The 23,393-nt window shown below is 46.3% G+C and overlaps 2 protein-coding genes across 2 annotated transcripts; one reads left to right on the top strand and one right to left on the bottom strand.

The window, feature by feature from the left end:
- The first annotated feature begins 335 nt into the window (after window positions 1-335).
- On the top strand, window positions 336-16,700 carry tecpr2 (tectonin beta-propeller repeat containing 2). The gene is made up of 26 exons (XM_085143259.1): window positions 336-444; window positions 523-663; window positions 2,342-2,470; window positions 2,581-2,712; window positions 2,788-2,945; window positions 3,478-3,631; window positions 3,730-3,882; window positions 6,759-6,891; window positions 7,020-7,246; window positions 7,350-7,569; window positions 7,707-7,953; window positions 8,031-8,235; window positions 8,509-8,736; window positions 8,815-8,882; window positions 8,951-9,066; window positions 9,172-9,345; window positions 10,053-10,233; window positions 11,550-11,691; window positions 11,806-12,031; window positions 12,100-12,189; window positions 12,265-12,362; window positions 12,439-12,574; window positions 14,638-14,786; window positions 15,435-15,576; window positions 15,658-15,807; window positions 15,891-16,700. The coding sequence occupies exons 1-26, from the start codon at window positions 364-366 to the stop codon at window positions 16,040-16,042; spliced, it is 4,032 nt and encodes a 1,343-aa protein (XP_084999385.1). The 5' UTR covers window positions 336-363; the 3' UTR covers window positions 16,043-16,700.
- Window positions 16,701-19,851: 3,151 nt separating this feature from the next.
- Window positions 19,852-23,375, bottom strand: ankrd9 (ankyrin repeat domain 9). The gene has a single exon (XM_085143263.1). It carries the CDS (start codon window positions 20,966-20,968, stop codon window positions 20,141-20,143), a length of 828 nt encoding a protein of 275 aa, XP_084999389.1. The 5' UTR covers window positions 20,969-23,375; the 3' UTR covers window positions 19,852-20,140.
- Window positions 23,376-23,393: the final 18 nt, after the last annotated feature.

Genomic DNA, 23,393 nt, shown 5'->3' with positions numbered 1-23,393 from the left:
GAATCCGCCTCAGCGAAAATTAGATCAGTGTTCAGCAGCACCGTTTGAGCTTGGCTAGCGTTTTTTTTTAAAATTCGGTGTCTGTTTGATCCACTGAGCTGCCGTACTATCGATAAATCTCAGGCGTTCACGTGCTTCAGGGCACCGCCCTCGCAGACTGGTGAAGGGTTAAAGATTAAAACCCTGACGGTAGTGAGAGACTTCCTGGCGTTCCCAGAACAGCCAGAAGGTTCTAAACAGATATTCACTGAACTCTTTGGTTCAGGCTCCTGCAGGTGATGAGCAGGTTTTTCACCTGTCCTCAGGTGTATTTCTGTGTTGTTGTTTTTTGCTAGGATCAGCTGAGTTCACCTCGGCAGTAACATGGCTGCTCAGCTGGCCCCGCAGTCTGTCCTGAGGGAGTTCTGCCCACTCTACTACCTGCTGAATGCCATCCCAGCCAAGGTATGTACCTGTTGAGGTGTGGATGATGATGATGATGGTGTCAGAGATGAAGCTGAGGGGTCCCCTGTTTCCCTGCAGGTGCAGCGGGGCTTCAGGTCAGTCCTGGTTTACCTGACAGCTTTGGACAGTAGCAGTGACTTCCTGGCTGTGGGCAGCAGCATTGGTATGCTCTACCTGTACTGCCGCCGGCTCGCACACCTGAACAAATACAGCTTAGAGGTGAGAGGTCTTTTCCTACAATACTTAGGTACTAAGTGTTGGGGAGGTTTATGTGGACTTGTGTCAGACAGGCAATGGCACACAGGTGATGTCAGATAGCTGGCAGGTTAAATAAAGACAGAAATTATATTTGGATTCTTTAAACGGGTATCTTTGCATCTGCATGATGCGCTCAGTCTTTCATTAACTCATGTTTACACTGATGCAGGTGTGCTCAGACAGGTGACAATTAGGGCTGGGTATCGTCACTGATTTCTAGAATCGATTCAATCCCGATTCACAGGGTCCCGAATCGATTCGATCCACGATTCGATTTAATTCGATTCGATTCGATTTAATTCGATTCGATTCACTTTGATTTGAATCTGGGAAATTTTGACAGTCAGAAATATTATAATTCAGATCAGTACATTTACATATTTTTGTATCTATAAAAAGGAAGCTGACACACCAAGACTTTATCAAAGGTGTGAGCATCACAGCAAAGGCCTTTGTGTCAAAGTAGCTGAAGATAAAACACAGAAAAACATGAAGGTGATTTTCCTGTTCTGGGATTTTATAAAAATTTTCTGCAGTAGATCAAAAACGAAAGAAAACCATTAATCAACACATGAACATTACCTCTGAAGTTACAGTGGTTTTATTAGAGACAAGGCTGAGCGTTTTGCATTTTGCATAATTTTAAAAAGTTTAAATTTGTTCGGTATTGAACGGCAGAAATTAGGTTTTATTTTCGGAAGTATATAAAACGAAAAAAAAAAACCGTCGGCCGACAGCGCTGTAAACAACGGTAGACTTGTGCGTAACAAGCAAGCGAATAATGCAGAAAACAGTACAGAGAGAGAGAGAGGGAGAGAGAGCGCGCAAGAGAGCGAGCACGCGAGAGAGAGCTGTGCATCGTGGTCGAAGCAAAACAATAAAAGTCAGAGTGAATTCATGACGTTGTTTATGTGAAGCCTAGTTTGGATCTTCTTTTGCTGCTGGTTCGGTCAATATTGTTTGGAGAGACATCAAACTAACAGCTTTAGAATCAGCGCATAAAGGGCGTGAACACAAAGCGCGGACCGCCGACAGATCAGAATCAGCGCGCTGTCGGCCTTTCAGCCCCCGACTGTGAGAAAGGTGACATCTCACTGATTCTGATCCGTCGGTTGGGCTGTGTGTTTAAGTCTTTGTGCAGAATCCAAGTTTCCTGCTCTCATTTACTGTCTTAGCTGTTTGGTGGTTGTTGAAATTTTGTGAGATTTCACCAGAGATTCTGGCGTTTCGGGCAAAATAAATTTATATTAAAAAATCGATTCAGGATTTTAATGAATCGATTTTACGTTATCCAAGCCAGAATCGATTTTAATCGATAAATCGATTATAAAAACCCACCCCTAGTGACAATCATCTCCTGCAGTCATGTGACCAGTGATGCATTCAGGTTCAGGTGTTACAGGTTACATTTGGTTCAACCTCAGACTCTCCTGGAGCCACCTGTGAGAGCTTGAAAAGGTTTGAACAGGAATGAGACACACCGAGACAGATCACATGATCATAAAACATGTTGCAGTGCATGGTGAGATGTTTGTTCACCACAGACAGGACAGGTAACAAGTTCACACCTGGAAGACCGAGAGACAGGAGACTGCTTTTGACCTGTGTGTGTGTGTGTGTGTGTGTGTGTGTGTAACAGGGGAAGTATGATGCAATCACAGCTGTGAAGCTGCTCAGCTGCTTTGATGACCTGGTTGCTGTAGGAACCTCTTCAGGACGGGTTGCAGTCTTTCAGCTGGTATCTCCGCTTCCTGGTCGCAACAAACAGGTAAGAAGATTGATTGACAATGAACGCTGTTGTTACCCCCTCTGCCTCTGTGCACCCGTGTCACACACACACACACACACACACACACACAGCTGTCTGTCTCTGTGCAGCTGCGGCGTTTCGACGTTGTCGGCCTCCATAAAGGCTCTGTCACAGCGTTGGCGTGGAGCACAAACGGGATGAAGCTTTTCTCCGGTGACGATAAAGGACGAGTTGTGTTCACCTCTCTGGACCTGGACCAGGTAAATACCAACACTGCCTCCGTCCTGTCCATTGTAACACACCCGCCCTTACACCGTGTGTGTGCGTCCGTGCAGGGGGTGTGTAAGCCTGTGTTGCTGCTGGAGGAGTCCTCAGGTGTGGTTCAGATGGAGTATAGTCACCAGGTGCTGCTGGTATCAACGCAGCAGAGATCCCTGCTATACTGCACACAGAAACAGGAAGTGCTACAGCTCGGCACTAAGCCCCGCAAGAGGTAACCGCAGACCCCACCTATCCCCACCCCGCCTCCCCATCCCCTTACCCCATCCCCTTCTCACCTCCTGTTGCAGTTGTGTGTTGTATTTTGAAATAAATTTTTACACGTTGCCATAGCGACCAGAGAGCATTAAGTGGCCAGAGAGGAGGGGTGTCAGTGTTGTTGGCGCATTTCAGGAGGATGCTGCTAATAAAGTTACACAAATTACACAGTGAATTTTGCGTTTATTATTATTATATTTCCAAAATGCCACAGTTTTTGTCTTGGATCGTGTCATTTTTATTTTCTTATATTTCTCCGCCACACCTTAAAGGCCTGGTCTGTGAAAATATTGTCTGACATTAAACCGGTCCTGTGGCCCAAAAAAGTTTGGGGACCGCTGTTGTAAGGTCAAGACCCTAAAATTGTACCGGTTACTGATTTAGTGGTACTCGTCTATATATCTATACCTGTGCTCACTGGTGATACTCGTACAAAGAAGCATCACTTGTACCTGTACTGATACTGTGGAATTTGTGTGCTGTTACAGCAGTGGACGGTTCGGAGCCTGTTTCCTACCTGCTCTCTGTAAACAGAGTGACCTTCAGGTTTTTGCTGCTCGACCTGGACTTAGACTGTGGAGGTCTGACATCAGAGGACAGGTGGAGGACACCCGGCTGCTCAAGCCCCTCTTTAACTCACAGGTACACTGGGAACACCAACACATACCTATACATATACACTGAAATTGATACACCTGTGTTAGTAACAGACCTGTTTTCTGTACACCTGTCTGACTCAGATACCTCAGTTTGAGTTGTTTCCTCGTCCTGACCCGATCGGAGGGTACCGTCCAGCAGACCGCCAGCTCGGGCTGCTTAGTTGTTTCCTGAAAGAGGGCTGGATCCTCAGTTGGAATGAGTACAGCATCTATGTCCTGGACTGTCTGAACCAGGTACTTCTGATTGAATGATGTGATCTTTAAGATAACGTGGGCTATAATTATTCACGACATTAAGGCTTTTAAATTAAATTCTGGACCAAACAGGGAGCAAGTAAAAGAGAAGCCAGTATGGGAAAAAATATGGGGGATGGGGTTTTTGAGGCAGTGTTAATTTTCACAATCAATTTGGACTTAGTTTCAGTCTTAATTTAGGCATCTAAATTTTTTTCGTTTTAGTCTATTTTCAGTTGACTAAATATCATAAGGTTATCGTAGACTAGAGGTTAGGTAATCTGACCAAAATATAAAATGTAAAAGTGTGTTGTGTTTTTACCGGCGACGGTTGCTCCACACGGTTTATAAACAGTCTTCTTTTACTTCACGTCAAATGTGTTCTCTGGAATTTTGGGCGTCACATGACCAATATAGCAGCTTAACAGACAAGTTCTGAAAACCGCGTGCTACTTTTTTCAAAGCAGCTCCATCTCTTAATAAGGACACAATACTGGTATGTCAACACCTTCGGGCAGAGCCAAAGTTTTACTTGTCCACAAAGTAGCCCAAATACTAACATGGATAGCACAAACAAAGGCACTGTGCGGTCAAACTTTAGAACAAAGTTCAATAATATCAATATCACTATTGAAATTGCAAAGGCTTTGACTGCACTGGAAAGTAAAGTGACAGAGATAAGATGTAATGACCATATGCAGCACTGGGGCTGTGCGATATGACCAAAATCTCATATCCCGATATGAGACATATATCCCAAAATGGTGCATTTTCTGTAAATTCAGTGAATTTCGGCATGAAACGATATATTTTTAGATACAAGTTGTAACGGCTGCCATTACCTTTGTAAGTATTTGTTACATGGTGTGCTGCAGGGAAAAGCCTGTTCTAACGTTTGAGTCTAAGGTTTATTTTGAGCACCTGACGACTCTTTTTTGCTTCTCTTTCGTAAACTCTCTCCACACTCTGTTACGTAACTGAAGAAGCTTCTCGGATGAGAGGTGAAACGTCTTCAAGACCTTGAAAAGGACAAAATCACTGACCGCCTTTACCCAGGGGATGCCATTCCCCGCATTTACAGACTTCCTAAAATCCACAAGGAAGCTGTCTCACTCAGACCCATAGTCAGTAGCATAAACTCTGCCACTTATAACATTTCAAAACACCTTGCTACCATCCTAGCCACATCACATCAAGAACTCCACCAACTTCACCGACAAGGTCCAGAAACTTACCCTGGATCCAGATGAAACCATGGTGTCCTTTGATGTAGTCTCTCTCTTCACGTGCATACCCACCACGGAGGCCGTGGAGACTGTCAGAAAACGACTACAAGAAGACAACTCCTTGGAGGACAGGACCAACTTCACACCCGATCAGATCTGCACACTGTTAGACCTCTGCCTCACCACTACATACTTCAAATACAACGAAGGCTTCTACAGACAAAAACATGGCTGCGCCATGGGCTCCCCCCGTGTCACCTATTGTAGCCAACCTTTACATGGAGGAAGTGGAAAGGAAGGCTCTTGGCTCTTTCAAAGGAAGAGTACCCAGCCACTGGTACAGATATGTAGACGACACCTGGGTCAAAATCAAGACACAGGAAGTGGAATCCTTCACTGCGCACATCAACGCTGTGGATAAAAACATCAAGTTCACCAGGGAAGACACAAAGGACGACTGTTTGCCTTTCCTGGACTGCGCTGTGCACATTGAAGAGAACGGGAACCTCAACATCGAAGTTTACCGGAAGCCCACACACACGGACCAGTACCTCCTGTTTGACTCCCATCACCCTCTGGAACACAAACTTGGAGTAATTAGGACCCTACACCACCGGGCAGAACATGTTCCCTCTAAGCCTGAAGGGAAAAAGAAGGAACACACACATGTAAAGGAAGCACTCAAAACGTGCGGTTATCCTAAATGGGCGTTCTTAAAGTCAGCAAAGAGGCACAGAAAAGAAGATCAGACACCAGCGAGGGAGGATAAGAAGGACAGACGCAACAACATTGTCATCCCCTATGTAGCCGGTGTATCAGAGAAACTCAGGAGGGTTTTCTCCAAGCACGACATCCCGGTGTACTTCAGACCCAGCAACACGCTCAGACAAAAACTGTTTCACCCGAAAGACAAAACGCCAAAACACAGACTGAACAATGTGGTGTTTGCTGTACAGCAGCGAGGAATGCCCAGACCTCTACATCGGAGAGACCAAACAGCCACTTCACAAGCACATGGCACAACACAGAAGAGCCACCTCCACAGGACAAGACTCGGCAGGCCATCTGCATCTAAAGGTCAAAGGTCACTCTTTCGAGGATGCCAATGTTCACATTTTGGACAGAGAGGACAGATGGTTTGAAAGAGGAGTGAAAGAAGCATCTATGTCCACTGTGAGCGACCATCTTTGAACAGAGGCGGTGGTTTACGACACCAACTCTCTGCCATCTATAATCCAGTTTTGAGTTCCCTTCCCAGACGCTTAACGCCCACTCACATCGAAACCCTGGCTGATTGGGACCCACACCTAATTTCACACCTGTGATTAGGTAGAGGATCATTAGGGGGTCCTTTTGTCCCTCTTTGGGGGGAAACTCCCACAGGGCTTAAATCTGGGACTCTCCACCATTTGACCTTAGAACTGAAGAAGCTTCTCAGATGAGAGGTGAAACGTCTTCAAGCAACTTAAAGAAGTCCAGACGCTTTTCTTTGCAAACTCCTTTGACAACATCCATCTTAAAAAGTAGCATCTTAATAACATTTCCCATATTTCTGAACTGCTTTGATTTTGGATTAATTTTGCATAAATCGGAATCTTCTGAGCGTTCTGTGAATGTTGTTTAAATTTCTAACTGATCTGTGTTCTTAAGGTGATCATTGGAGCTTTGGAGAGCAGCGGAGACATTGTGTCTGTCTCCTGCTGTGACAACGAGATCTTTGTCCTGAAAGGAGATCGTGACATCATCCGCCTGTCCAATAGCCCCGAGGGTCTTGCCTCCAACTGTGAGCAACTCCAGCACTACCAGTATAATATCACAGGAGCATAATACTGCCACTACTACTACTAAAAGCCCATTGCCAGTATAATCTCACCAATTCTCTTTTTCACATACCCTCATTCTGTCTGTCAGTGTTGGACCTCTCTGTCTGTCTGTCCTCACCCTTGACCACACCCACCATCCTCCGATCAGTCGGATCAGTGGAAATTGCTCAGCCAATCAGAACCATGGCCATCATTACAGAGGGAGGGGGAAGAGAGGATGGCGAAGGAGGGGAGGGTGGACAGGAGAAAGCAGAGGAAGAAGAGGAGGGAGGAGTGGAGGAAGTGGAGGAGGCAGAGGAGGAGCAGCAAATGGAGGTATGGCTGCTGCTGTGGTTTACCTGGATTCCTGGGACAGCCTGCAGTAACCATACCTGTCCTTTTTGTTAGGGTAACCAGGTGTGTTTGGTCGTGATTCCAGGTTACTGAGCTTGGCCAGCTGTCCGGTTTATTCGCAAGTAGCTCTCGAAGCCGCAGCAGTTCCGTCACTTCATGGGACGGTCTCCATGGAAACGCTCCAGCGAGTGGTTCTTGCGAGCTGACATCCAGACGTTACAGCACCCCCCTGGGTCAGGAGCAGATGCAACAGGAGCTGGTGGTAAAGCCCATCAGAGTGAAGAAGAAAAAGAGGCGACGACAAGGCAAGTGTGACTCCTCCCACTCTGTAAAGCGTTTTACCACTTTATGACCAATGTGACTCTGTGACGAGTACACAGAGCAACAGTTTGAACAGACAGACAGGTGAGTGTGTGATTCTGACCTGTCTCTCTCTCCTCAGACAGCGGCGGTGCAACCCGCCTCTCTGAGAGCAGCTGTTCAGACTCCATGTTTGTAGTTCAGGACGGGAGTGTCAGTGACGGAGGAAGTGGAACTCCTCTGAGCGACCGGGCCTCCCTCGTTGGAGTGGATTTTCAGAACGAGAACTCTCCAGAACACCACCCAAATCAGGGCCCCTGGGGGACGAGAGTCTCAGAGAGAGGCATGAAGGAAGAAGAGGAGGTGGAGGCTTCTTCCCACCAGACTGGGTGAATATCTGAAGATGGTGTTGTTCTGTCTGATCTGCACCACCTGCTGACCGGATTTTCTCTTCCTCCTGTTTCAGCTCCCTGCTCCTCCCAGGCCTGGAGAACCAGCCGGACCCTGGTGCTGAGGTCGTACCCCCGACACCTGATGTGGATCTGCTGCTGGAGTGCACCTTCTCCTACATGCAGAACACTGAGGAAGCAGAGGAGTTGCCAGATCATCAGCCGGTGGAGGCTGACGAGTTTCTTAGCCCTCTGATTGGGCCGGAGGAGGAGGAGGAGGAGGTGTGTCTAAGCTGAAGGTTCTGACAAACATTCATGAACATGTGACTTGTGTGTAAATACAGCTGCTGTTACAGCTGAGGCCCACCTACATTTCCAGGGATCACACCTGCTCAGTCATCCCCTGTGTTTTGGCAAGATGTATCAGTAAGAGTTTCTATTAGTAATGGTATCAGTATCAATAAAGTCTTAACAGGTCAGGGTTTGAGCCTGAAACTCGTCTGTGGATCTGCGTGTTTAGCACAGGTGAAGTTAATTTTCTCTCTGTGCATTTAGGACGATGTCCTGGCGCCCTCTGCTGCTATGGCAGACCAAATGTTCCACTCTACCGTGTCCAATTTGGACAGGAAGCCCAGTTTGTCCAGCGATGAAGACGATGACATTTACAGCCACACGCTGCCCCCTGCTGGTAATGCTGTGGACACCCTCACCCGCCTGACCAATCCAACGGAGGATTCTCAAGACCAGGATGGCCAGGAGAGAGACCGGCTCAAACCTGACCAGGTTAGACAGAAACCTGACTAGGTGAGACTTACACCTGTGCAGAGAATCCTTCATGTCTCCTACGAATGTGTCTTTTAGTTGGCGGAAAGCTGGATGGGGTACTCAGGACCAGGATGTGGGATACTGAGCCTGCAGGTGACGGACAGGTAGGCTCTCTTGATCCTTCAGGTGATGAGTAGGTGAGTGCAGATGTGTGACAGGTGTTCCTTTTCAGGTATGTGTGGTGTCTGGACTTTAAAGGTGGGCTGTTCTGCAGCCCTCTGCCTGAAACTGGACTCAGTTGGCAGCGCTTTGAGGATAACGTCCACCAGATGGCATTATCACCTTCAGGTAAGCGATAATGTCTTTACTTGCTGATGTCATTGTTGTTTTATAGTGAGTATACTGTTACCTGTGTAGTTGAATTATTTCCATATTACTTGTCTAACCCTGCAGGTAACCTGTTGTGGAAGGTGGAGCAGAAGAGCCTGACGGCGTTTGCGTGTGCTAAGTTTTCGGCAAAAGGAAAACGTCACTGGTACAAAGCTGTGGAGCAGGCGGCATTCGTCGCTCTGAGTGATGACTCTGCCTGGATCATCAGGACCAATGGGGATCTCTTCCTGCAGACAGGTAACTATGCACCTGTACAAATGGCTCTGCCTGAATGTCACAGTAAACTCTGTTTTTACAGAACTACAGCTGAAGCATTTCCTGTCTAACGTGTGAGCTTCCTGTCAGCTGATCCTTCAGAGGTCTGTGTTGGTGGACTAGTCTTCATGATGTCGCTGCAAACTTTTTTAAAACAAAGCGGTTGAGACACACAAATATTATTCCACTTGCAACGTCATCAGTCACCTGAGTGCCTGAGCAGGTGTTCTCACCTCCTCTGATTGCATCAGGAAGTTCTAGACTCACTGAGAGGAAAAACGTGATTCTCTCTTTCTTCTTCTTTTTTCCAACATCCATAACTTTATGTAAACACATACGGCTGTAAAGTGTGTGTGTGACCAGCAGAGTGCGCCTTGCCATAGAGGTTTCACCTGCCTCCAGCTCTGCTGTCAGGAGAGACTAGGATTAAACAAAATCAAACCCAGATCAATAAAACAGGTTCTGAGGAGAGCTCTGCTCACTGTGACTGCTGAACATCAGTAAGGTCAGAGCTCCTCCTCTCCGCCACACATGATCGATCTGCTCGGCCCCATGACCATCGGTCATAAAACCGAACCAATGAAAAGCCACCGATCAGGCTGCTGATCAGGCCCCTAACCCTAACCAACCAGCCCGAGAGCTTAAACCAGGCTGAAACTCTAATGAAACTCTTACACTGTGTGTCTCAGGTCTGAGCGTGGAGCGGCCCTGCGCTCGCTCCATCAAGGTGGAGACCCCCTGCGTGTTCAGCCAGGTGTGTGTGCGGGCAGGTGTGGTGTGGGCCCTGAGCGAGCACCAAGCTTTATTCTACCGAGAAGGCCTGAACAGCTACTGCAGTGAGGGTGAGGGCTGGAAGTACGACACCATCAGGTACTGTTACCGTAATACTACAGTACTACTGTACTACTGTAATACTACTCTATTACTGCAGCAAGGGTAGAAAGTATAACATAATCATGGATAGAGATGGGAATTCTGGTTCCATTATCAATTTCATCAACTGTCATTGACTCCAATTTGACACTCATCACCATCTCTAAGCAGCATATCAAAAACATGACATTAATGCATATTAACGCCATGCTGCGTAGTCAAATGTTTGTCGGAGGTGTTTCCGCTCTTTGTTGTGATCAGCGTTGGGGTCATTACTCAAAGTCATTTTTTAAAGTAATGCAGTATGTTACTTAATTACTTCCAAGAGGAAGTCATTCTTTACACTATTCGTTACATTACTATGGCATTTCTCTGTAAAACAACCTGAAACACATTGTTAAACAGTAATTATGAGACAATATAAACTTCAAGCTACAGCCCCACACACCAACACAAATATGTGTCCTAATGAGGACACACATGTTTCTCTTAGTATTTGGGTATGAACACAAAGCCGACAGCACAAAGAGACGTGAAAGTGATTCATGTAGGCTCTTTACCTGACAATATAAAGTGAGTTGAGGCAACTGTTGTTTGGAGTTTTATAAATATACAAATTGAAAAAAACGAGGCTGCAGCCTGACCGTTTGTTACCTGATGAAGTTCAGCAGCAGCTGGCTTCACTGCAGCTCACAGTGCGTGGCTGGGGTCAGCTGTTACTCAGGCTTAGCCAAGAACCCAAATCTCATGGCCATGGCCATGCCATCTCATCCTTTTGTGCAATAAAAACAAGAGTTATGTCCATATCCACGGGGGACACTCCCCGCTATTTTCCTCCTCCGAGAACTCAAACCAGCTGATTGTAGTACACGAGCTGATAACCCTGATCAACAGGCAAGCTGACTAACGATTACAAGGAATTGAACTACTTGTACTACTACTACTGTAATACTATTATACTACTACTATACTTCAGTAATACTATGACATTTGTATCAGATGACAGCAGTCAACTTGAGGCACTTTACACAGTACACACAGTAAACACTAAAATATTAGAGAAGAAACAGAGCAACAATCAACGCCTACGAGCAGCACTTGGTGACAGCGGAGAGGAAGAACTCCCATTTAACAGGAAGAGACCTCTGACAGAGCTGTTGGATGTGAGAAGGATTTTGAATCTATTTTTGGACCCGGTGAAGAGAAGCTGGTGTGGGAGAAACACTGTCTTTCTGGAAGCGGTGTGAACTAGCAACACAGGTACACACCATCAGGTACACTCCTCACCACCTGTGTATGTGTGTGTGTCACAGTGAGGCTCAGGGTCTGGAGCTGATGTGCGTTGCCCTGGGAGATGGTGGGACGGCATGGGCTCTGGATGCCAGCGGCAGCCTGTGGTTTCGGACTGGCGTGTGTTCGTCCAGACCGCAGGGCGAGGATGATCACTGGTGGCAGGTGAGCCTTAGCGTCTGTACAACAGACTGTATGTTAACGATGACAGCCAAAGAGGTTTCCATCGTTAGGGTCTCTGTTGGAGGCATTCTGGTTCAGCCCGTGTCTCTCCTTCAGATCAGCATCTCGGACTACGTGGTCTTCGATCAGGGCAGTCTGTTCCAGACCCTGCTGCAGGCCACGCAGAGTGTTGCCACGGTAACCAGAGCACCCATGGAGCGCGTTGTGGCCTTCCTGTCACAGTACTCCCAGTGCCAGCCAAGCCTGGTCAGCGCCAATGCCAGCGGAGTCTGGGTGGCCTCGGGCCAGAACCAGCTTCACCTAGCACGCGGCAGCCTCGTGGGTTAGTAAAGTCCAGTAGAGTCCAGTAAGCTCTAGCTGGCTCTAGGCTGATTTGTCTTTTCGTCTCAGGAACTTTCTGGCAGAACGTAGTTCCCAGAGGAACCGTCTCTGCCACCAGGTGGACCTTCATCACATCTTCAGCGGTGCCTCACAGAGAAGGTAACACAGCTGGACACACCCATACCTGAGCCCTGTACCAAGCATAACCCTATCCCCGTGTCACCTGATTTTCAGGTACCTTCCTGTGGCTGGCTCAGAGCAGGAAGGACTTGTTCTGCGTTTGGGATCAGGATGGAGAGCTCCGCCCCTCGTCAGTCCTTTTACCATCTGAGGTAAACACACCTGCCACCTGTCTGTGTCTTAAGGGTTACCTGTGTCTTCATCTCATGGCATGCTGTGTGCGCTCAGGTGGAGCTGACTCACCTGTCCGCCTGCCGGGACGCTCTGTGGGGGCTGGACACGCACGGCCGGGTCAGCATTCGGACTCTGTCCCCGTCCTGCCCTGCCGGACTGCATTGGACCCCCCTGGACCTGAGCCAACTCGGTGCGTACCTGAACTCACTCTGATACTTCTGTGTGCGAGTGGGCGAGCCCATCAGATCAAAGCTCAAAACTCATTGGCTGATGAGTTGTGACTGCCAAGCTGTAATTTAAAACAAACAAAATGTGTCAGTGGGGGTGTCCAAATTCAGGGGCTGCATCCTCCTGAGGCCGCATTTGTAGACCGATTACGTCACAGTGACGCGCCGAAGGCTGTCCAAATTCGTAGACTCCTCCGAATCCGGCCGACAAATGCGTCCTCCTTTTCCCCAGATTTGAAGGATGGGTCGGGTGTGTCCTTCGTTGCCCACCATATCCCAGAATTCATAGCATGGCCCAGCCAGTTCCAGGTTTCAACAATGGCAGGCGTTGTAATATTACTCTTATTGGGTCACAAAATAAACTTTTAAGATATTTTCACAATGTAGCTGTGTAAACTTCAAATATCTGCTCGGTTTATCAAGATATCACGTATTTGCAAAAGTGCTCCGACGTTTTCGGCGACGTCTGTTACCCACCAGCTCGACAGCTAGCCAGGGCGATGACAGCAAACTCCCCGCACATCGTTTTCAAACTTTCACTACTCAGGTTAAACATGAGTCACTTAGATAACTTAAAAATGTTATTGTTTGGCTTTTTTTAGTGTTTTATTCGCTCCTGAGTAAATCGGTTTGGCTGAGATTAAAGTTCTAGTTTTCACACAGCTGAATAAACATCAAACAGAAAACTGATTAAACAGAAGTGTGAGATGGTCGAGAATTTACGCCAGTGTCCTATAATTTTAGATAGCAAGGAGCAGACGGCCGAGTTTATTAAACTCCACCGAGACAGCGGTGACGCAAATCTGAAGGCTCGACCGTCATATTTCACAGCCGTTTACTTCTGGCCTACCCGAACTTCTGAGGACCCGGGCCACGTAGAATGTGAAGGACGGGTCCGCAAGAGATGCAGCCTCTATTATATAACAAACCTAAAAACAGGAAGCAGTGACACACTTCGATTTTAAAAACTGCTGTGAAAGGGATCAGCAAGAAACACGCGCACACACACACACACACACACACACACACACACACACACACACACAGCAGCTGTGTTTCTGTGTCACACTGACAGTTGGAACTTATGTAACAGGGCAGCACTTCATAGGTCGGTGTGTGTGTCTGTGAGTGTGCGTCACACTGCGACCTGTCTCAGATGTCCGGTCTGTTTTTAGCCCACTGACCTTCTCACTATCTCAGGTCACATGACTGGCGTCCTCTCTGGAGTCAGCGGTCTCTTGTAACGTTTCAGTTTCACGCAGAGAAAAACACAGCGACTTCAGACGGGTGTTGGTTGCTAAAACAACCGTTACTGTTTGTTTTGAAGCTGGGAGAAAGTCATTTAGCTCCTCCCACCAGCTCACACAGATCCAATGAGAATCTTATTTACAAAGAACACATGATGTCACACACTTTGTGATGTCACATGTTCTTTCTTTATTAAAAAAATGATAAACTCGTGTGTGTGTGATCACAAATGAGGGATTTAACTCAACTATCAGTTTGTCAAGCCTTCCCATGTCTGGTCAGGTTTCCAGTGTTTAGTCAAAGCCGCAGGCTTCCCTCCTGGGCAGCACAGTGGTAAGCACTGCTGCCTCACAGCAAGAAGGTCCCGAGTTCAATTCCACCATCAGGCTTTCTGTGTGCAGTTTGCATGTTCTCCCTGTGTTTGCGTGGGTTCTTTCCGGGTACCCCGGCTTCCTCCCACAGTCCAAGAACACGCAGTTAGTGGGGCTAGGTTAAGTGGTAACACTAAATTGCCCATGGGTGTAAGTGTGAATGGTTATCTGTGTCAACAGACAACAGCCTGGCGACCTGTCCACGGTGCACCCCCGACCCCAAGAAAGGATCAAAATGTTCTACTGTTACTTTAAAAAATAAAAAGGGTTTTCAGGTCGTGTTTAATCTGTGCTCCTTGGTCAGGCTCAGATCAAACTGCTCTGTTTTTCGTATGAGTCCAGGAGAAGGTTTCAATGTTTCCCTTTGTCACGATGAGCTCAGGTAAGACATCACCTGTGTGTTACAGGAAGTGTGCGTCTGGTGAGCGTGAGCTGTGGCAGTCAGAACGTCTGGGCCGTGGACAGCCGAGGAGTCGTTTACTTCAGAGTCGGGACGCAGCCGCTCAATCCCAGCATGATGCTGCCGGCCTGGATCCAGATCGAACCACCTGTACAGGTAACATCGAACCACAGGTAAACCCGCCTAACTTCAGCAGGGTCATTTTCAGGTGCTTTGAATACTAAGTGCTTGTATCAATATGGGTGAATGAGCCGAGTCGTATAAAGTATGTAGAGTAGAAAAGCTCTTCATAAGAAGTCTGTGAAGGCTCTCAGTCGCCCAGGTCATCGTAGTCTATGGAGCTCAGAAAGACAAATGTCTGTACTTTAAGTCCTGGGTCATTCGACCTCAATAAGTCACATGATAGGGTGGGGCTAGGTCTCACAGTGGTTCACCAGAAACCATGACTGATTGTGACCCACACCTGTTTTGACAGCTTGGCTCGTGTGATTAGGTAGAGGATCAATAGTTCGTCCATGATCCTTTTGGGGGGACACTCCCATAGGGCTTAGCATCTGGACTACACCAGTTGCTCTCAGTAGTCAAGAAGCTTCTCGGATGAAATGTCTTTAAGAAATCCAGACACTTTTCTTTCAAAGCTCCTTCGACTCTACATAAGAAGTCCATTTACCATTCGTTTAAACCTCTCTCACGCCTCGTTCTCTCCACCTGTAATTTTCCCTTTATTAACTCCCTGTTTCATGAAGGTAAAGCCTCAGAAGCAGTGACACTTGTCCAGGTGACTGTGATGTCTTGTCTTTGCAGCCAATCGGAGTGCAGCTGATGAGCATTCAGACGAGTCCTAATGACAGGCTACTCTGGGCGCTCGACAACAGAGGAAGCGTTTTCGTCAGGACCGGGCTCAGCGACGAGATGCCCGTTGGGACAGACTGGGAGCTGGTTCCAGGTACTCACCTGTGTGACGTCATCACCCGCCTACACTTGTCTGTCTGTGAGTGTGTCTCACTGTGTGTGTGTGTGTGTGTAGGTCTGGCTGTCAGTCAGCTAGTCCTCAGCTGTCGGACTGCGTGGGTTCGTTGCGTAAATGGAGATCTAGCTCGCCGCTACGGCGTCTCTGAACGAAACCCAGCCGGAGATTACTGGAAGAAGATCCCTGGGAATGCCAGCTGGTTCACTGGTAAGACTGGTTTATTCTGTTTTATACTGGTGCACCGATACTTGACACAGCTGTGTCTCAGGTGTGTTTCTCCCTCTCTGCAGTCACTCCAGAGGATGAGTTGTGGGCAGTGACTCAACTTGGCGGATTGTCCCATCGGCTGACGAAACTCCTCCCACAGACGACCCTCAGACCCCCCCCCTCAAGCCCCGCTCTTGGAGGGGATGATGTTGATGACGAATGGGAGCTCATCTAACCTGTGACAACACAGCGTCGCCTGACAGTGCTGTGACACATCAGTGACAGCACTTCCTCTTCCTTAGGGACAGACAGGATGTGACATCACATCTGGGCTTCCTGTGATGGCTGCCACTCAGGTAGGCCAGGTCGTTGCTGGGAAATGAAGTGAATGTTTTATTTAGGTTTTAACAGGCAGCACTTTAACTGCAGAAGGGACGGGCAGGGTGCCCCCTGAGATCAGTCCTGATTGGATCTATTCTACTTGGTTCTTTTTTAACTTATTCTAACGGGGTCATTGTAAATAGAGATGTTAAAGGGATGTGTCACTGACTTGAAGCGGCTCCACTTTCTTCCTCTGAGGCTCATTAAAAGTTGTAGTTACCATGGTATAGACAGAAGCTCCGCCCACTAACACAGCAGCATGAAAACAAGTAAAAATCCTCCGGAGACTGAATCAAAAACAGAAATGGGGACTCTAATGGACAGCAGTGTAGTTCTGGTGTTGGCCCAGGTGTCTAGTGGACCTTTAAGCACCGCCTGATTGTCTCTGACAGTGTTGCCATGGGATCTTAAGCAGCTGTGATGTCATCCTGTGTAGACTGATTGGACAGAGTCAGTGTAAACTCACCTGTTGTGTTTCATCCATTAACTTAATAAACACATTTAAACACTGATGCAGCGTCAGCTTATTCAATGGTTATTGATTGGATTGACAGAATTTAAAGGAAAAACAAATAGATGTTTTCTGCCTTCATGTTTCAGCTGAGATCAACAAACCAACAAACTCTCCAACAAACAGTCTAAGCCAGTGGTCGGCAACCCTGGGCGCACGTGTGCCACAGCTGGCACGCTAAGGGTTAGCTGATGGCACGACATGCAGTGAATTAATCTGAGAAGGTGCATTTAAAAATAAATAGCCGGGCCGGTGGTACACATTGCAGATTAGCTTGCGTAGACACATTAGTTTTGCCGCTTCTTACTGATGGTATCTTACTTAACCCCAACTACCAGATTCAACTTGTAATTGGCTAAAAATCACTTAGCCTACCGGTGAGAGGGACGTTGCTAGCTGGCAGTTTTTTCAAGCGATGTTGAAATTTCCACTTTCAGACATTTCAAATGCTTCAGCAGCTCAGCGCAGCATCAGCACCACGGAAATACACGGATACATTCGAAGACTTGAGACAGAATTCACAATGTGTTTTCAGGACTTTCAGGTGTTTGGACAAATGTTTTCTTTAATGATCAAAACAGAAAGGTTTAATGAGCAGCTGGTTTGTCTCGCATTAACTGGCTGGACACAGGACATCGAAATGCAGCTGATTGAACTGAAAAGCTCGACTCTGTGGGGTCAAAGTTTGCAGAAGTACAAACGCAGCTGGAATCCACAGCTGTGTGTGTTCATGGAGCTGCATGTTCACCTGCTCGACATCACTACCTGACAAGTTTAACTGTCTTCAGAACATTGCAGAGGCCTTATTGACAGTATTTGCATGTCTGTGTGAGCAGATTTTCTCTCACGAGTCCTCAGGCAGCCGTCTGAATGCTGGACACTCGGAGACCTGTGTCTCTGAGTGGGAGACCAGAGATCACATTAACATGTGTGTCTCTGTATTAACAAACATGCCATATTGGCCCAGTTTATTTTTCTTATCATTGTTGTGAGGAGACCATAAATAGCATTTGTATTTTCTGTTGTACAGTTCATTTGCTGTTATGGATAAAAAGTCTTTTTTTTTGTTTCAAAATAGCTGATAACTATTTGCTGACAGCTGCCAACATCTGCGAACAAATATAACTCTATAAAGTTGTTCTAGATAGTGTGTAACTGTTAATATAGAGCGTTATTAAATTTATTGCTAATGCAATCATATGGCACACTGACATCTGAGGAAATTTTAGATGGCACTCATCATTAGACAGGTTGCCGACCCCTGGTCTATACTATAAAAATGAATGCGTCCACATACTTCTGGATCTGCCAACATGGTACATGGAACTGCACAACACGCCTCGTTTAGATATTGCATGTTTTTCCATACCTATCAGGTGCAACTTGGGATTCTGGGTCTTGCTCAGCTATGCAGGTCGGAGCAGCCAGGGATCAAAGCACCAACCTTCTGATGAGTAGATGACCTACAGCCCTATAGCCACGACAAATGAGCAACAAATGTTTTATGAGTAATAAAAGATATGGCGTGTGTGTGTCAGGTGATGTGAAATAGAAGGAAGGTTTTAATTATTTGACAGTGTCACATGATGTCTGATAGTCTCTGTGATTCGTCACAACCCTCCATTTTCTGGATCCACTGCTCTTTTACTCCTGATTGGTCAGTAGACTACAATCAGAAACTTCAGGTACTGAAGTCAGATGCTGCAGATGATCAATACTCATACGGAGTTAAAAGCAAAAAGATCTTCATCACACCTGAGCACAGTTGTTGATTGACTGACACTTCAATAAAACCTGAGGACACGAGAAAGTTATTTACAAGGGAAAGAAGAATAAAAGGAGTGAGGTGCAGGTGAGTCCACAGGACCTCTGAGTTTTCTGAGGGGAAACGGGTCAACTATCTCACCTCAGGTTGTTTAGGAAAAATGTTTGATCAGATTATATCTGATATTATCAGATTTTATAGCCAACCCTAACCCATGTCATCAAATGTTTTATTCACTGAGGTCAAGAACAAAACAGTCTATTTGTTTTGAAGTAAGTCAATAAAAAGAGCGGGGGGAAGGAGGACAAGAGGGACAGAGTAGCTGGAGCTGAAGCGAGTCAGATCTGAGGTCAGAGTTCAAACAGATGCAGGTTAAAATTAGAGTTTTGCCACATCACTGCCATAGTGAATCTAACCTGAGAGGAAGCTGACACACTGGGTCCTGCTGATCAGACGGAGGCCAATTCAAACTGGGCTTTTTCTCCAAAAAAGAACTGGAAAAAATTCACACTAAATAAAAGATCCTTAACCATGATCAGATTTTACACAATGATTTTATGAAATATTTCATTAGCAATTAATTCATTATTTCATCCACACCCAAGTGTTGTTTTAGCCTGCTGGATGGATGTAAGCAATCCTGATCTCATCAAAGTGGAAGGAGCGCTTTCGCAGATCATTCTTCCCAACAGCAGTTAGCGTCTATAACTCCTCAGTCACGACGTCACTGGACATTATGGACATCCACGGTCAAACTTCATGCATATTGCACTTTTTATATGTATGGACGTGTGCAGGTATATGTGTATGTATATTTAGCGTGTGTGCATGTACATGTCTATACTTATAAGTAAAATACTTGTCTATTACTTACATAGTAATATTAATGGTAGAATAGTTACATTTATGTCTTGCATATTTCCACAACCCTTTATCCATAATCACATACTGTGTATGCCACCATTGTATATAGTATATTATCTTAATTATTTTTTATGTGTTTGTATTTTATTTGTTTTTTGTATTTTTCTTCTGCCATCTGCACCTAAACTGAGGTAATGCACAAATTTCCCTGCCATCGTGGGAGATCTGCCTCCCCCTTACGCTTATCTTATCCTAAAATATTTTGAACAACACAAATCAGTGTGATTCAGCTAAACACCCGGACTGGAATGTCTGATCTTGTTCGATCACATAATCCTTTTGTGTCTTTCTCAACCAGATTTCAGGATTTCATCCTATTGAATTATGGAGGACCATTTTAAAACTTTGAGCTTTGCTGCACATAAAAATTAACTTGATTATTTAGATTCACAAAGATACACCAGAGTCTGCACTATTGATCTAAAATTAATTAAACAATCATCAGGATCACAAACACAGCCAGGAAGGTTTGGCTTTTATCGCCATCACACTTTATTACAGTTTATTTACAATTTATTTACAGTTTATTCAGGTTTCATTAGGTGTGATGTTTCCTGTCATGTGTTCTCGAGATCCAGCAGTGTCCTGTCTAAGCAGCTAATGAAACTGATTGGCAGTTAAACCTTATCTCAGGGTAGCTCCACCATACTCGGGGACCTAAAGCCTGATGCTTTCAGTCTATTTACATCATGTCTTTACGTCAATGGCACACTGTCCAATTACAAGAGGATTTCCATGCTAATATGATCTCACTACCAGCTGTGCAGCTGCAGGAAGTCGGGCAGCATGCTGATTCGGTCTGCACCAAACTGCACCAAAGAACGCAATGCCTGCAGCAGCAGAGGAGGCGGCGCCACACCTTGGAGCCAGCTGAACACTTTGTTTCCCAGCAGGCTTTGCCAGCGCTGCGGTTCGTCCTGCAGCCGCTGCAGCAACGGTGGTTTGGGCAGAAAGAGCAGCAGGTAGTCCAGACAGCGCTGTGCGTGGTGTCGTTTCGACACGTCACAAGAAACAAGTCTCTGCAGAGCAGCGTCGAGGCCGTCGGGCCGTGCACCCTCGACCAGCAGCAGCAGCAAACAATCGGCGTGCGACAGTTCCACCGCTAGCTGCACAGCACTCTTTCCTGCATCTGCAACGTGCGAGCAGCCGCCACAGCTGTCCAGGTAGTCCTGTCGCTTGATTTGCTCACCACAGTTCTTCAGAGCTGCCATCATCATACCGAGGATCACCAAGCGGTCATAGCGAACTGCAATATTCAGGTGTGGTGCCCCACTGCCGCGACAGCAGCAGTAACTGCACCGTGGCGCTCTGAGCGCGCTCACAGAGTACCTGTTGAGCAGGTATTGTGCATAGTCCTGGTGGTCATGTATGAGGGCGTAAAGCAGCGCCTCTGATGGCAGGAAGGCTCGAGGGTGGCCGTCGTCCCAGCAGAAGACCTCCATGCAGCGCATGTCCTCCAGCAGCCAGACAGGAAGTCGCTCCCGCACAGAGCAATAGAAGGAGAACGCCGTCCGCTCACACTGCCGCTCAGATGGAGACGAAGACAGGTAGTCAAGCTGAGAAGACAGCAGCCACGGCATCACTGCACACCTGACGAGGTCCGAGAAGGTCTGAGGATGAATGAGGAGGTTTGATGACAGGTGAGGTGCTATGAAGAGTCCTGAGGAGGACTGTGTCTACCTGAGGACCTTTGAGAGTCTGAATCAGCCGACGCTAAGAGCCAATCCTGCAGTCTCATTCAAACCTTCATTCTAAGCAACTCCTCACTTTTATACTCTCCCCCACCCCCTCCTCAGCTGCCTGTGGGTGTTGATTTTCCACTGAGGGGTTGAGGTGGAGGAGGCGGGGGGGAGTTCCTTGCATAGTGAACATTGTGGCCTTCAAACTGCTGACGAAAGTAAACAGGAACAGAAATGTTGAGCTGAGCAGACATCAATGGTTATTATCTGTGATCACACAGATAATTATTGATTATTTCTGATTATTGATCAGAGGAATATGCTGATTAGATTTTCAAATTTGAAATGAAAACATTAATTTTTAAATCAAACACTTTAAAATTCCTGATTTATCATACATGTGGTCTTTGTTTTCAGAGACCCTCTCCACACAGTCCCCATTAATGTGTAAGGGCTGAGGGTCAGATTTGCTCCTTCTGAAGTCAGCTATTATTTCTTTGGTTTTTGTCATGTTGAGGACCAGGTTGTTCCGGCTGCACCATGATCACAGATTTTCCACTTTGTCCCTGTATGCAGACTCATCTCCCCCGTGATGAGCCCGATCACAGTTGTGTCGTCCACAACTTAACAATAGTGTTTCACAGGTGGGTGGGGGTACAGTCGTGAGTCTATAGAGTGTATAGCAGGGGACTCAGCACACACACCGGTGTTGAGGCTGAGTGCTGAGGACAGATGGGGCCCTACTTTAACTCTCTGTGAGCGGTCACTTAGGTAGTCCTTGATCCAGAGACTGGTGGAGTGAGGGAGGCCGAGGTCGTGTAGTTTGGTTACCAGCCTGGCTGGGATGATGGTGTTAAAAGCTGAGCTAATAAAAAGAAGCCTGATGCAACTGTCCTTTTGTTCTAAGTCAGTTAGGTTTGTATGGAGGGCTATGGCTATGGCATCCTCTGTTGATCTGTTCTTCCTGTATGCAAACTGGTGGGGATCAAATGTGGCTGGGAACCCTCGAATGATGCGAGTTCTGACCAGTTCCTCGAGACACTTTGAGATGACTGGAGTAAGAGCCACTGGCCAGAAATCGTTTAGGCACTGGATTGTAGTTTTCTGTGGAATGGGGATGATGGTAGAGGACTTCAGGCAGGATGGAATGGTGGCCTTTGTTAAGGACAGGTTGAATATTTTAATAAAGACCCCTGTGAGCTGGTCTGCACAGTCCTTTAGCACCCTAAAGTCGGGTCCTGCTTTTTTCTTGGAGTTTACTGTCCTTAGTACACGCCTCAAACCACCCTCCCCAACAGTTAAGATGTGGCTGGTTAGGGTTAGAATGGGGAAAATAATCCCTTCTCCGGGAGGAAAAGGAGCGTGCGCGGTCCATCCCTCCCTGCGGTCCTCCGTACCCGTCCCAGAAGACTTGGCGGTCACGTTGGCGGCGGCGGCCATAACGCACCACCGTCCAGCCGTCTTCCATGTCGCCCAGTCTTTTTTGTTTTCTTCTTTTTTTCAAAAAAGAAAATGTGCTGCAAAAAATATCTATTTAATTTTAATATGAACAAAAAACACTTTCCAAAATGTGGAAAGGAAAAAGTCATGAAAAAATAATAAACAACAAAGGAAGGTGTGCCAAAAATACCTGTTTATTTAAAAATAAACAAAAAAACACAACGTTTCGACCGTACACGGTCTTCTTCAGGTGTGGCACACAGAAAACTGTAAGCTAGGTTAGCTGGCAACAGTTGGACTGGCAGAGATGTGCTCTCATCGAGTACCGAGTGGAAAATGAGCTCCTGTGTGAGCTCCACCTTTTATATTCTCCCCTGGCTGTGTAAAATCCCATTCGTCTTTTTTAACTTTTGTTCGGTAAAAATGAATTTGGTCTTTATTTTTTAATCTGCATTACATTTTAACTGTTTTTTTTTAGCCAAAAATAACATATTTGCACTCTATGAAATTACTTTTAATGAATTTTAAAGCCAAATTAATTTAATCACTGTTTTTATTCCCAATTTGTTTTTAATTTGTGTTTAACCGTAAATAGTCTTGCAAACCCTATGAATTGTGCTGATAAATTTATGAACCCTGTTTTTTAGAATTTTTAAGCCAACGTTTCAAATTTTTACTAATTTAATTCCCCATTAACAAGTAATATACATTCAACCATCATATTAAATATGAAAAATCCAAAGGGTTACGGTGAGGAAAAATAACCTGTCCCTCCTGAAGGAGGAACAGAGCGTCCACGGGCCATCAACCCTGATGGCTCCAAGTCCCACATCCCTCTACCCCAACTTTTGGTTTGTTTTTAAATTCTCCAGGTAAGTATTTTCTT

The sequence above is a fragment of the Neolamprologus multifasciatus genome, chromosome 19 (assembly GCF_963576455.1).
Source record: "Neolamprologus multifasciatus chromosome 19, fNeoMul1.2, whole genome shotgun sequence".
In the NCBI taxonomy this organism is placed as follows: domain Eukaryota; kingdom Metazoa; phylum Chordata; class Actinopteri; order Cichliformes; family Cichlidae; genus Neolamprologus; species Neolamprologus multifasciatus.
This window is presented reverse-complemented; position numbering and strand designations above follow the sequence as displayed.

Excerpts from the sequence above, each read along its gene's own strand:
- ankrd9 (XM_085143263.1), bottom strand. The coding sequence starts at position 20,968 with ATGCCGTGGCTGCTGTCTTCTCAGCTTGACTACCTGTCTTCGTCTCCA.
- tecpr2 (XM_085143259.1), top strand. The coding sequence starts at position 364 with ATGGCTGCTCAGCTGGCCCCGCAGTCTGTCCTGAGGGAGTTCTGCCCA. Across the intron at positions 9,346-10,052 it reads GGATCTCTTCCTGCAGACAG|GTCTGAGCGTGGAGCGGCCC; the intron begins GTAACTATGCAC and ends TGTGTGTCTCAG. Across the intron at positions 12,032-12,099 it reads AGCACGCGGCAGCCTCGTGG|GAACTTTCTGGCAGAACGTA; the intron begins GTTAGTAAAGTC and ends TTTTCGTCTCAG.